Source organism: Pezoporus wallicus, unplaced genomic scaffold (genome assembly GCF_028554395.1).
Source record: "Pezoporus wallicus isolate ANWC-B61680 ecotype Strahan unplaced genomic scaffold, APGP_CSIRO_Pwel_v1 contig_5785, whole genome shotgun sequence".
Taxonomy (NCBI): Eukaryota; Metazoa; Chordata; class Aves; order Psittaciformes; family Psittacidae; genus Pezoporus; species Pezoporus wallicus.
Window position 1 is genome coordinate 6411348 of NW_026641150.1, and position 14695 is coordinate 6426042.

At 44.6% G+C, this 14695-nt stretch overlaps 1 protein-coding gene across 2 annotated transcripts; it reads left to right on the forward strand.

Annotated features, from left to right (window-relative positions):
• Positions 1 to 5224: 5224 nt before the first annotated feature.
• On the forward strand, positions 5225 to 9175 carry LOC130606228 (lysozyme g-like). 2 transcript variants are annotated; one of them, XM_057422359.1, is made up of 5 exons: positions 5225 to 5525; positions 6344 to 6433; positions 7441 to 7637; positions 7901 to 8036; positions 8892 to 9175. In XM_057422359.1, the coding sequence occupies exons 1-5, from the start codon at positions 5483 to 5485 to the stop codon at positions 9020 to 9022; spliced, it is 597 nt and encodes a 198-aa protein (XP_057278342.1). In that variant the 5' UTR covers positions 5225 to 5482; the 3' UTR covers positions 9023 to 9175. The 2 variants fall into 2 exon arrangements, with proteins under 2 accessions (XP_057278342.1, XP_057278343.1); XM_057422360.1 differs by lacking the exon at positions 6344 to 6433.
• The last annotated feature ends 5520 nt before the right edge of the window (positions 9176 to 14695 follow it).

Sequence of the window (14695 nt, forward strand, 5' to 3'; positions counted from 1 at the left end):
CCTTTAAAAGTTGAGAAAGACAACTCTAGAGGGTTTGTTTGAGATGATGCTACAGATGCATCTTTAACTGGCCAGTTAGTGGTAGGCATCCAACATGCGTCAGCTGTCATGGACAGCTTCCCTATAAAACAATTAAAAAGTCTGTGAATTCCTGGTGTTACCTGTAATTAGACCACAGACAAAAGGAAGAGCCTGAGAAATGCATCTGCCCGATGATAATATGAAACTGGAGTTGAAACTCACAACAGAGACAGTAATTAGTATGGGTATTGTTCCAGGTAATTTTAGACAGTATTCTCGCCACCCAGTGAAATGTGATGCTGTAACCTGCAACCTGAAGGAGAACAGCATGTGCAATATATAATGCTTTTCAAAATTATGATCCATTCTCCTTGCATCTCCATTAAGTAGGATATAAAAAAACCCTCTCACCCTGGTAGATCCCTTGGCATGAGGAAAAAAAGTGTCCCTGCCCATGGCAGGGGTTGGAACTGGATGAGCTTTAAGGTCCCTTCCAACCCAAACTCTTCTGTGATTCTGTGATCCTGTGAGTAGGAGAGATGTGGTGGTATTGAGCCTCGGTGTGCTTTAGGTCACAGGGATGCTCCTGTCTCTCTTATGTAAAACAAGTGGAAAACACTATTCTGTCAGGTAGCAATTTTGTCCACTCCACTCTGCGCACCCTTTAGCTCAGTGTAACCAACAGCATCATTGAAAGACCATGGGGAAACCATGTCTGTGGTCACTGATGTAGTCACTGACTGGGGCTTATTGCCAGTATAGCCCTGTGAATACCAGGAAACCTTTCTGCTTCTTAAGTATAAGATGATGCATGTACCATTTGATAAGTGATTGCCTCCTCTTTCCTTGACTTTCCGTCTCCTCCCTCCCAATCACACGCTGTGATGACCAAGATCCAGCACGAGGATTGTATGTACTGGCATTCTTTATGTTTAAAGATTACACAACAGGAAAAGGAGTTTAAAATTATAGGGTTGTTGTTTGTTGTATTTTGTTGGGGTTTTTTAATTATAACATTTGTGTCCTTTTTCTTTAATAGTAATTTAATAACATCATATTTCTATGGCTTTCATATATTTTCCTTACCACCAAGCATGAGGGCTAGCAACTCGCTGTCCTTCTGAATGAGTCTTGCAATATAGATGAATCAAAAAACCCAGGCTTCTAAACAAAACACCAAGAATAATGAATCAAAATATAAAAAGAGGTATGGCAGTGTTACGAGAGAAAGTAACATTTCTCAGGGATATCAGTCCAGCACATTCCTGGATATCTCTTTATGAAGTCCAGCCGTTTAGAAAGAGCTGCTTTAGTCATATGCACAAAGATGTACTACTGCTCATCCCCTCTGCAGCCTAGCAAGGGCAGCTGGTAGATCCCTTCTGTCACATTATGGGCTGTCAGAAGCAGCCCTTGTCTGACTCTTGGCATAATTTTCCATACTGAGCTTAGCATAAAAATTAAAACTTGTGCTTTGCTAGCACTCTCATTAAGCGCTTCACCTGAATTCAGTGCTCCAGGTTTACAGCCCCACAAAGACCTCTGAGCAGATCAAGTTTCCTAACATTCTGTAGGTCTCCTTACATGGTGGTGCCTTGGACAAAAGCACTGCCTTAGAGTCTTGCCCCATTCAACATATGCGAGCACGACTTTGTTACCATAGAGACTGCCTGCTTTCACCATTCACTTTGAAGGCAGTCGGCACATTTTGTGGGGATAAAGAGGTTTTTAGCAAGAAAATGTCCAATCCCTAATGTTGATAAAAGAATATCCTCTTCTTTGGCCTTATACTGGAAATTGTGTGAATACAAGGAATCTATCCCAGGCACTTAAAAGAATACAGCAACACAGATAAAAATAATTGTACTTAAAACATAACATCCACCTTTTAATGAGTAAATAAGGAGCAAAACAATGCAGAAGAGGCATTAAGAATTCATGAGGCAGTACTGTGAAGTGTAGAAAGTCTGTAATATTACAGAAGTAATAAATGAGAAAGAGAACACACAGCAAAGACAAAGAGTATTTAAATTCAAAACTTTATCTTAAGGACCATCAACAAGTGGACAACATGTTAGGACATAAATCTTATCTGAGGTCAGAGGCTGCTTCTCAAAACAAGGCGCCGAGTGATCATTATGAACGCAGGTTCAGTGACAGAGGAGCCCCAGTTTATTATCACTAACATGATACTGTTTTTATGAAAGGTAACTGGGTGTTAATACTAAGTCATTTTCATCTATTTGAGAGAGCACATCTCTTTCAAATACAAATTGTCTTGTTCTACAGAAGGCAAATGAATATAGCTACTGGGTTTGTTGCCATTCACTTTGATGGCTCCAGTGCACCTGAGCTTTATCCCATCTCATTTCTTCTGGCTTTCCTCTCCTCCATTTCTTCAGTCACTAGTTCCTTTTGGAAGGATTAAAGTCACCCTGTACATGTGATGTCTTTATTTTCTACCTGTTATTTCCAAAGATACCACATAGATTCTCCTGTTCTATTCTGCTTTTAGACTGTCTTGCCTGTGAGGGTGGTGCGGCACTGACACAGGGTGCCCAGAGAAGCTGCGGCTGCCCCATCCTTGGCAGCGTTCAAGGCCAGGTTGCATGGGGCTTAGAGCAACCTGGTCTAGTGGAAGGTGCCCCTGCCCATGGCGGTGTGTTAGAACTCAATGACATTTGAGGTCCTTTCCAATCCAAACCATTCTGTGATTCTAAGATTCTTATCTTACATTATGCCAAGCAGTACCTTTACTGTTTAAAATGTTAAACCTCAGTAAAAGAATTTGTGATAGTCTAGTCTGAGGTACCACAATAAGACACCAAGTTTGTACATGAAGAACGAGTGCCTAGCCTTGCTGTAATTTTTGTGAAGATGTCTATTATCTTTCTGATATGGGTCTTTATTGATTTTTAAGGTGACAAAGTGCACTTGACCATCGTCTGGTTTCTTGGTCTTGCTTAGTTTTGAACCCAGTGATTAGTATCTGGCCAAAACCATGTTTCCTGGATACTACTCAAGCCCAGAAGAGATCAGTGGGAATAGGTGGATTTGTGATATATTAAATAATGAAGAGAAAGCTACTGGAAGGAAATCTTGCATTCCTAGACTCCACACATACTGGAGTATTGGGAAGAGAAAAGTGTGGGGAAGGGGACAGGATTGAAGGGCTCTGTCCTCCCAGATCATCTTTCCATCTCCAAGTGTCTCAGATGTTTTACACAGATGAAAAGTATTGCAGCTACAAGATGCAAGTCTGTCAGAGACCCACCGTGCATCCCCACTGGCTTCAGCTGCTGAAAGACCAGTTCCTTTCCTCCTCATTTCAGCTACAGCATCCTGCCTCCCCAAATCTGAAAGGCAAACCCTGCCTCTCATCTCAAAATATTCAAGTTACTCTCCTGAATTAGGCTTGCTGTAAGCAATGAAGCACAGATGCTTTCCTTTAATTGTCCTTTTTAAAATCCATATGAAAGCATAATACTTAATTAAAAGCTTGCCAATCTGAAATCACTGTGGAAATGAGGCAATAAATCCTTCCAGAAATGTGTCCAGACTAATCCCAGATGCAAAGCAAGGAGAGTGCTAGGCAGGAATCTGATTTTTGCCTAGCCTTTACCACTGATTCACTGCAGTGCTTTCTGCAAGCCATTTATTGTGCATCAGTGTTCTCACTAATGGAGGAAAACCAGTATTTATTTCCTTTCAGTGTTGTCCTTAGTATTACTAACCACTGCTTGTGTAAATCTGTGGATGAAAGGCATCATAAGAGTTCTAAGCTCTTAATATGTATTACTTATTGCACTTTAAAACAAATGTCATCATACTAGGTAGGAATTAAGATTCCTAAGCCCACAGGGTGGGTACCTTTTCATACACGTATATATAAATGTCATCAAGTGACCTGCCTCAGAGGACGGCTGACTGAAGACAGGTGAGTTGGAATTCATTCATAGACTATTCATTCAGAGCCAGAAGCTTTGATTTTGTTTTGGTTTAGCATCTTGTCAATATTGTGATTGCTACACTGTTTCTGCCTGGGCCTGTGATGGTTTATGTGATGGGAGGGAAAAAATAAGGCTGATAACTTAGAACTATATAATCAATCAATTTCCTGCATGTGGAAATAGCTACAGTGTGTAGCTTTCAATGGGGCCATGTATGGATTTGCCATTGAATTCACAGGTATTGGATCAAGCTATATTGATCTGGGCTAATAATCAGGGCTAGCGGTAAAGCTCCAACTGAGCTACTGCATGTACCCAGCTCTGGCCGTGAGCATTTGTTGGCCTGAATAAGCTGTCTCAGGATGAGTATTTCCAATGACACTGCTGAACTATTTGTGTTTCTGCACCCATGCAGCCTGGTTTGCAGTAGAAATACAGGTTAAAGAGATTAAAATCAGTTACTAAAATATTATTAAAATTATTGTTAAAATTATTATTAAAATTAGTATTAAAATCAGAAAGGGGTTTTCAAGTGTTAACTGCATTGTGTGATGATTGCCTGCAAGACCTGGGGCACGTTTTGTATTCGAAACTCTCTTGGGAACAAATTTTTTGTAAACCACAAAACCTGCTCAGTCTAAATGCATTTAGCAGCAAGGCAAATACAGTCAATGCTTTTTTGCAGTTGATAGCTTTTACCTGGTGACAGTTTTGAATTCTATTAACAAGCACAATGAATGCATTGATTAGTAAAGTAATTATCTGCCACTAGTATCGCAGATCACAGAATCACATAAATTATCACAGAAGTATTATTTCATCAGATGGATGCTGGAGCTGCCTCGCATACCTTAGCAGAGAATTAAGGGTCATATTGCTTCATTTTTGAAAACATGTTTTTCCAAAAGCCAAGCAAAAAATCTCATTGCCTTTCAAACAGACAGACTAAAGATGTGTGCACTCTAGCACGTTAGACTTCAAACAGTTATTTAAAGCAAAAGTACCTCACCTGCTCATCCTAAGGACAAGCTATGGGTGTTCTCATGCTAGGGGAGGAGCCATGTGAGCAAGCAATGAGAAGTGACAGGGGCTAAAAAAATCCCTGCTGGCCCAGGCTGCTGACAGGGACCTCCCTGCTCCCAGGCTCTCCAGGCACGGCCTTTCCCTCTCAATGTGGTGGTGTAATGGCACATGAGATGGAGGAGACATTCAAAGGCAGGAGAAGCCTGTACCCCCAGACAAGGAGGAAATAAGGATCAGATAAGGATCATCACTTGCTTCTCCTCCCACCACCACTTTCTGAAGCTGGTGGCTGCATCCCGTGCTGGGGGTGAGGGGAAGGACATACTGCAGAGGGGGTGTCTTCACTCTCCAGCCTATCTTCACCTGTCTGGGAGCTTTTGGCATGCAGACTTTGCTACAGGGATGTTGAAAATGAGCACCAATTCATTCACGTTCTGCAAACCACTGTGTTTCCAGGTCTCCTGGAGCAGCTGAGGAGAGCCATCGCCATGATTCCTACACTGCTCTTGCTGGGCCTTACGGCCCTTGTTGGTGAGCCAGGGTTTGGGTTCGGGTTGCTGTCAAAAACACCCAGGAACTGTTTGCAGAGGGACTGCAGAGAGGAGGTGTACATTCAGGCCTGAGGTCCCCTTTCTGCACGGCACTGTAAAACCCCATGTGGCTGATCGTCCTTGGCTGCTCTATGAGGCTACTCGCTGTCCACGTGCATCCCAGACCAGCATGTCTGGAGTACGGGACTGACACCAAAAGGGAATCACAGACGTACCTTCTCTTGATTTTACCATCTAACCTTCTCTGATCCCCGCCTGCCCAGAAATGATCTCACCAATGTGGCAAGCTCTTTGATGCAGGCTGCTCATTCCTCTGGAACTGAGGAAGCAGAGTAATTTGCCCAGGCTGAGGCAAGCACTCTCCTGTATTAATTCCTTACCAAGTTACAGATGGTCATAGAAGATGCTCCCAGCCAGGGTGCTCGGGTACCACCAGCTATCACCCGAGGGGTCCCAGATAATTTTGGGCATTGGATGGGGAGCACCCTCTGAAATAACTGCAGAGGCTGTGGTTCCCCTCTCCCACACCAGCCTTTGGATCTAACAAGGCAGATGCCTATTCATCTAAATTGTCATTAGTTTCATTCATTTCAACCTATGCAATTAGAAAAGAACAAATTTCTGTTCTCTACCTTTCTTTGATAATGTTAGTAATGGAGAGCAGTGACAACCACACAAGCATGGCCAACACAAGGTGATGTGCATTACTGGTCTGCATGAGTCCCTGAGTATGGACCTGCAGCACACTGTATCGCCCTGAGATCGTATGCGTTTAAACACCTGTATTTAATTTTTCAGCTCCATCCATGAGTTACAGTTGCTATGGCGATATAAGTGCTCTTCAAGCCCCACTGGTCCCCTGTACAGCTGTAAGAGCCTCGGATTGTGGTAGGTATCATTTATTGTTTGATTTGTCAACCTGTTTGTACCTTACAGAGAGATGCTTTGTCTGCTGCCAAATTAAATGTGTTGCAGCTACTCAATTAGCCAAAGGAGAGAAAGCAACACCTCCTCTCCCAAAATGTCAGGTGCTGTGAAGCCCCCAGACCTGGTGGGAAGTGGGAGGACAAATTTCAGGTCCCATAGTCAGGATCCTCAGCTGCTAAGCAAAGGGAAAAGGTGCAACCCCTTTTCAGTTTAAAATGGTTTCTTCATCGGCCAGGACTTTAGCATCTCCACAAAACCCCAGAGCCTGTCTGCTCGAAGGGGAAGATGCGCAGAGCCAGGCCCTGAGTGCTGGCATGTCAGCTCAGCTAGCTGGAGGCACAGTTTGCAGGAGGAAGGTCCCACGTGCACAGCTGTCCTACCTCTGGATGACCCTTTTCTGGTAACTCCTTCCTATTTCCCTCATTCTTGTCTTGTGTTACTGCCCCATCATTACAAAGCTGACTACATCAGGTTCATACTGCTGAGATCTCCAGGGACTTTGCCACATACAGTGGGTGTAGGCAGCTCCAGGGCAGACACCTGACTGCGGGTGTCCAAGTGTGGATCTGAACCTGCTTGCTTGTTTCCAAACTGTTCCAAAATTACCTTTGAGAAAACCCCACCTGGACAGTCAGTCAGCCAGCCTCACAGTCTTTTCAAATGCATTTTGAATTGCACTTTTCTGACTCCAGAGCCACATTTCCAGCCGTGCGGCAGCAGGAGTAGCCCATGAATGTGCAGTTCCACCTCCTGAGAAGCTGCCCTCTTCCCCTCATCATCCTTGGGTACTGGCACAGCAGTTCTCTGTCCACAGCCAGAGTCAACACTTGTTTCTCAAGCGCCACTACCCAACTTGGCGTAGCTGTGTTTACTTCAGCACTTGAGTTACTCCTTTGAAACACCACTCAAAGGTGAAGCGAGGGTTTTGGACAGGAGGGTGTGTGAGTCTGCCCTTTCCTAACCCGCAGGACTTGCCCTGGTACGGAGCTCTGCCGAGGCAGACATCATACGCCTGAGGAAATACGAGATCCCAATTAAGAGAGTAGCCAGAAACCTGTGCTTGGAGCCAGCGCTCATCGCTGGCATCATCTCGCAGGAAAGCCGCGTCGGTCTGCTCCTGGACAACGGCTGGGACCAGGAACGGCACAAGTACGGCTTGATGCAGGTACGTGGGGATGATGAGTATGAGTATGAGTAACAGAACGGTAACGTAGTATTTATCCCAGGGCCTTACCTTAGTAAATGACTGTTCTGTGTTCAGGATACCACTTAAATTTGTTCCTTCTACATCAAAGGTTGTGCGTAAGTGTTGCCCTGAGGAAGGTCACTTCAATGAGTCACAGCCTGGGATTACAAAGAAGACAGGGAAGATGATAGAGCTGTGGTTGTGTTCAGAGGAAAACCCATTTTCTTGCTTGACTTTTCTAGCTTGGTGTGCATCAACAGCCTTTTGGACTGTGGGATAGTGAAGAACACATAAATCAGTGCTCAACTATTCTGGTTCTTTCAATTAATGAAGTAAGGGCAAGACATCCTACCTGGACCTGGGACCAGCAGCTGAGAGGTATGTGAGGGGCTATGTACTAGAAAGCAATACGCTGAGTAATGGGTGCGCTGTGCATTTGCTGGTGGGGAAAAGAGCATCACTCTAGCAGATTTTACAGCATCTCTTGCCAAAACAAACAGGCAAACAAACAAAAAACCCCACACCAAACTGGAGTTTTCTAGTTGAAAAGAGGCAATCCCAAGGCAACAGACCAGCAAGAGGTCTGAATACAGATGCAGCCTCCCAGCTCAAAGCGCTGTCCACAGAGCCTCCATGTTTCTGCCTACAGAAGGGAGACTGTGGTGAGACACCAAACTCCTTGGCAGCTTTACTGTAGTAGAAAGCAGCATGAAACAAGCCCAGCCTTGGAGCTAAATTTTCCTCTTCTCTGTTCATCGTACAAGTGAAATAGCTGTCAGGTGGACAAATAAGGTGCAAAGCAACCAAACAAAAGCCACTGGGGAAGGCAGAAATTGAGGTATCACAATGTAACTGATTGCGGCATGCTGTTAAACTGTGTGAAGGAAGCTTGGCATCCGGGTTTGCTTGCAGTCCATGTGCGCTGGTTTGTTCACCCTGCGCTATTTCCTACTCTGCCATCCTTGTTCTGCCACTACCTTTTTTGATTACACCCTTTTCTAGGACCACTATGCCATTCCCACTTTCATTTGGAGAGAGTCATGGGTTCCTTCACTATAGAAATAAGAATTTTACAAAACCAGTCGCTTTTCAACCATAAAGCAGAATGAGCGATTTCCCAAGCAGTTGTGCTGGCTTGGTGAGATGCGTGGCCCTTTTAGCTAGGAATTTTTACCTTTAGATCTTTGTTTCTTACTTATAAGCCTGTAACAACAACTTATTAACTTTTTCTAGGGGGAATCTGCACCTACCGTGCAAAAATGGGCAACTTCCAGGTCTACGAGGATGACCCCTGTGACAGAGAGAGCTACTACGTCAACAGTGTGATTAGACGAGCCCAGTACTTTAAGAGACATGGGTTCTAGCTCATAAACCCACACCACCACCGAGCCTCTCCTCCACATAGACTAGCCCAGTAGTGATCGTAGTACCCAGAGCAGCTCCTCAGGTCCCCTGGCAGGACCAATGCTGGTGGCAACGGCTCAGCACTGCCTCCTAGGGGACCTGCTGGGACAAGACACCACAAGCACGGGGCCTTTGAAAGCAGATAGGGACAGCCCAGCAATGTTTAGGTGTCAGGTGAGGAAGGTGCCTCTTCCCATTTGAAGCTGAACCCAGAGCTGTTTGTGCATCCCCCAACCATGGGCACACAAGCACCTCTCTCTGTGCATTGTCTGTGTTCTGCCCATCTCCTTTATCCGCCTCCTTCCCTCTCCCTGGCCAATGTGGGGATGAAGCCCCTGAGTTAAACTCATCCTTCCCCTTGATTGTGCTGGCTGCAGGGCAATGAAGAGACTTCTCGCCAAGCCTTTGGTCTCTGCACTAGCTGTCCATGCCTGTGGCCAGCCTTGTGCAGAACAACGCTAAACATGCTTCTGTTTGTCACTCGAGCCCTGGAGCCCACAGGCATGGTGGGGCTGGGGACTCCTTCACGGTGAAAAGCAGCCTCATGCGGGAGAGGCTGTATGGGAAGTACTCCAAGAGCCGTAGCAGGCACACAAAACAGCTTTCCATTAGTCAGCAGCCCTGTGAGTGGGAGCCAGACCTGTACGTACCCAAGCCCAGGGGCTGTATCAAAACAAGAGTGTTGGTAAAAAAAACCCACAACCTTTCCTGCTTTAGCTTTTGCATCTTTATGCTGGGTTTCCTTCAAGTTTAAAAGTGTTTCAGTACCTGTCCCTCTGTCAGGAATCCAAACTTCTAATTTGAAGTGAATTATCTCTGGGTTTGTAAGTTCTCTTTGAAAGTGTTCTTCAGTGTGGATGGGTCTGGGTGGAAATTAAGGTTTACTGAGAATAATACTGAGAATAAGAGAGAAAATAAAGATAAATGTTGAATCCAAATACTTTCTTTTCCCATGGGGCCCAGTGCTCAGCAACCTGCAACTTGAATAATAACCCAATTCATTACTCTTAAAATGGGTCTAAAACTCAATCTGAGAACAGGAAGAGGGAAATGGTGCTGCAGCCACTCAGGGGTGGATGAGAAGAGCTGGACTGGCGACCAGGGTGGGAGGCAGGACAAGCCTGGCCACTGCCTCCAAACCTGTGAACAGGGAATAAGGATGTTCATGTTTAGCCTTTTGAATAAGGATTTTGGAAGTGCTGAGACACTTTTCTGCTGGCTGTCACCATTGTTGATACAGAAGCGACATGTCTTGTGGACCCCTGTGTTGGGTACTTCAAAGAACTTTCAGGGTAATGAAGCAACATTACTGGGAGCGACCAACATGTAAAAATAGCTGCATGTTATGCTGCTGTAGAGAGGGGAAATGCAATTGGTGTTCTTTAAGGACTCTTACAGGCTAACATTGCTGTGTCAGAGTCAGTAATCAGCAAATCAAAAAGACAGCAAATTCCAGTCAGGGGAGAAAAATCTTCTCTGGGTCCTGTGCTTTGGTTTTACAACCAATGTTAGTACTGGGAAATGTGTTTAAATGTGTTTCCTACAATAACCAGCAAATGTGAGGTGGGAAGCTTTCTCTGTCATCAACCTCATAAGCTGCAGGTGGTATGGGCCAGTCCCTCCACAGCTCAGGCAGGGATCTGTCTGAAGTCTGGAGCTTCAATGACTGACTGTCATAGACACCAGGCAGAGAGAGCAAGTAAAAAACCTGTTTCAGCAGTAACTGAAGCAGTAGGAAACCACTGCCAAGAACAAGTCCCCATGGGCCAGAGCTGTAACTACATGGCTGAGCAGATTGATCTGATGACTGACTCTGAACACTGGAGTTAGATCAGTTTGAGCCTCGCATCCATGTCTCTCCAAAAGATGAAGAAAACAAAGGGTAATGCCACCATAATAATGCAGTGCTGAATAATTGAGCTTGTTCTGCTTTGTTACTCATTGAAAAAGTGGGCTGTGATTTCCTAGCCAGCAACCTGTTCCCAGGACAGAGTTTCTCTGTGGTTGCCTTAAGCACGCTCAGGACCGCACCCCAAAATGCTAGGCTCATCCTAGGAGGGGGCAAGAGTTTTTCTTCTTGAGTTGTGGCATCTTCTAGTGTGGACTTCTACCATGGTATTTTTGAACATCATCCAGGATGCTTGGCAGGCTCCTTTGGTTTGGGTCTGCTACTTTTTGCTGGAGACTGTTGAATCTAATGCTTGTCTCACTTTATTTAATTGATTTCCTTGAAACTAAATGCTCCCATGCTGGATGCACATGGCCTGTTTTTTCCTATTTCAGTGTAAAAAGTGGTCCTAGAATCACAGAACCACAGTATGGTTTGGGTTGGAAGGGACCTTAAAGATCATCTATGGTCAATGGCAGAACTGCACTCTGACAGGCTTTCTGTAGCCTTTCTAAAAGACGAAGAAAAAGTAAGATGAGCTGGATTTGAATTGGAGGTTGCTGAATACCTCAACTAACAGTGAGTACAAGACAAATCCAGGACATAAACCATGATTTGGGACAGTTTTGAGGCTGCCCAAAACCTCAAAACTGCCTGTACCCCTGACATAGCAGGAGAGACTGCAATGCTGTGTGGCTTGCATACTGCCTCCTCCATGGCAAGCGACTGATGGGACAAGTAAGAGATGCTGCAAAGAGCACTGACAAAAGTCACAGCATGTTCTCTGTCTCTGGAGACCCAAGCCTACAGCAGCTCTGGAGCTTTTGCTGAAGCCTGCGAGCTGCAGCCTGCTTGATGCCGCACGGGTTGTCCTACTATGTGGACGTGCCATTCTCCCCTAGTACTCTGAATACCGGTTTGTGGAGGAAAACAATTCCCTGGGCATGTAGACTTCATGCATGCATATATGGTTAAACAAGAATTTCTGGGTAGGATCCAGAACAGAACAGATCTACCTGCCTGTGTCAATTAATGTGATGTAGAAGAAGCAAACTAGTACCTCCTTTCCGATTCTCCCCAGCAATAAGGGAATGGTAGCACAGGCCACTTGGAGATTACTGGTTTGTGAATCATCTTCAGTGGCATTTTGAATTTTCTTTTTCTTTTTTTTTTTTAATGTCATTTCTGTATAAGCCATCCCTGTTCTATTTTCCTTCCTGCCAGACGTACTTCCCCCTGTTTCAACATTCTTTAAAGTCACGTGTAATCATGGACATCCATGCATGGGCTGATGTGACTTTTTGCAGCTGGTTCTCGATGGGAGGTTTTAACTGTGCAGGCAAAACTTACAGAATTGAATCTTTCAACACAATGGCACAGGATTCCCCAGCTTGGAATGTGAAAGAGCTGATGTAAGAGTGACGCAGCATTTCACCCTCACAGGATTTACCATGGGGAAGAAGCATGTAAGGATAGATTAGCACTGACATGGAGGTTTGCCATCCAGTGGCTACTTTCCTTACTGCTGAAGAGCTACAGTAGCTTTGACCCACGTTGCTTGGTAATTTGGATTTGTGCCTACACTTTTGTCATTGCTGTACAAGCAGGGATAACAATAGGGACCTGGCATAGTCTCTGCATATCCAAATTCTCAGCAGTGCCATTTTATTGTTGCTGGGTCTTCACCTGCAAAAACTTTATTACAGCCAAAAGTGCAGGTCCCCACTTTCCCATTGTCAGCATGTTGTTGCTTCCAACAGCTGAAAGCGGGCAGTTGTTTTCAGGCAAGGCTCACCCTAGGTCCACACTGATAACAACAAGGTTTCAAATTAAATTAAAAGGTATTCAATTTTTTAAATTGTAATTGTGTTTGTGCTGTATAGCAGAAACCCTGTTGTGCTTGGGAGAATGCACAGCACGTTGTCAGGCATTCCTGTTTCCCATAATACCTGTGGCATGTGGGAAATGCACTGGGCCAGCTGCTCCAAAATGCTGCCAGCAGAGAAAAAGCCCATTTGTTTCCAGGAAGTGCAGTGAGATGGGTGAAATCATCCTGCAGCAAATATGTCAAGCCTGTGATGTTTGCCTAACATTCTTGTAAATGATTCACTATACCAAAGTCTGTTTTCCATTAGCTGCTGGGATCAGGTTAGCGTTGTTCCTCTCAGATGCTGTTTGCTTGTTTGCCTTCTGCGTCAGCGTGCTTAGACAACAGAAAAATGCAGATAAATGGCAAGTCAAACAAATTGCAAGTCAGATGAACTGTAATGGATGTAATTGAAGGATGTTTCTCTTTTGATTTTTCTTGTTGATGGTAGCTATGGACAAGCAAGTTGGAGCCAGGAAGTAGTGTATATTTCTTCTGACTCTCTCAGATACTGTTTTCTTCTGGTAACAGAAACCCCAGCTTTTGGAGGTACCTTTCTCCATTGGCTACGCAGGCAGTGACAGAGAAGATTGCAGAAAAGGATCTGGAAGACATGGAAGAACACCAAGTCAAGATTACAAAATTTGGCAACAGCCAGCGTGTTGATCCAGCTGTGACTGGTTGCTGGTATTATCTTTCAAGAGTCACTCACTGGGAAAGTGCTTAAGGATGCCTGGGATGACCACAGAAATGCATCTGGTTTATTGCAAGTATGATCAACCTTCCTATAAATACAAAATGCATCCTTCTTCTGCAGCAGAAGGACAGAAGAGCAGCAGTGGCCTCGCTGAAAGGCAGTCCCTGAACATTTCAGCCAACCCTTTGGCCAGAACAAAGCTGTCTCCGCTGTCAGCTCCCTGCACTGGGGAAGGACCCTGGTGAGTGTCAGGACATAAGCAAGCTGCTTTTGCTCTGTGAAACAGCTGCTTGCTTCCCATTGCTCTCTTGGGAATGAAGAGATTAATTGCTTCTATTTTATACTTTAGGCAAAAAATCTTGTTTCAAAAAGATTTTTTTCTTTTTTTTTAACTAAGCACAGGGGCCTGTAGGCTGCAGCTACATATAGTCAGGTTAATTACCCCTTATGCACCACAGGGGCTGGCTAGTGAAGGATCGTGCGTCATTATTCATGCCTACATTCACGCCTCACTTGTTTGCCAAGTTGTGTGCTTACCCGTACAACCGCTAACCATTTGCTGTATGCATTGGGATCCAATTTTTAACAGCTCCACCCCCTAAGGCTTGCACTTCACTACCCCATGGATAAGAAGTACAGAAGAAAGAAGAAAGAAGAAGGAGAAGGAGAAGGAGAAGAAGAAGTGGAAGAACCGAGGCAGAGATCCAGGGGAGCTCCACTAGAGAAGAAAGAGGTGGTTTTGTTTATTTGTTTTAAATATGGTGCATTTCTTACAGCCAGCATTTTTAGCTGTGATTAAAAATATCCTGATATTATTATTATTGGCATTGATCTACTTACACTACAGTATTAACTACTAAATCTGAAAGAGTCGGTGAACCTGCAGCAGAGCAATAGCACAGAAATAGAAATTTATTCTTAAGCCAGCCCATTTCCACATTGCTACCACATGTTGCACCAGGATTTGTTTGAATATAAATACTACAGCAGGCAGACATGGCAAATAGCTCCTACCCAAGAAGCACGCTCAATATAAGCAAGCTGTGTGCCCAAGCAGCAAAGGGTACCATGGGCTCTATGGACAGCACAGCTTGACCAAGGGAAGAGATTACACACCTCTGCTAAGCACTTGTTAGACCACATTTACAGTAGTGTCGTTTTGGGTCCCCTAACACAGGAGA

What these genes read in the sequence shown, in the direction of transcription:
- LOC130606228 (XM_057422359.1), top strand. Translation starts at nt 5,483, where the DNA reads ATGATTCCTACACTGCTCTTGCTGGGCCTTACGGCCCTTGTTG. An exon ending in GGGCCTTACGGCCCTTGTTG is followed by an intron (nt 5,526 to 6,343) that starts GTGAGCCAGGGT and finishes TTAATTTTTCAG; the next exon opens with CTCCATCCATGAGTTACAGT. An exon ending in CTGGGACCAGCAGCTGAGAG is followed by an intron (nt 8,037 to 8,891) that starts GTATGTGAGGGG and finishes AACTTTTTCTAG; the next exon opens with GGGGAATCTGCACCTACCGT.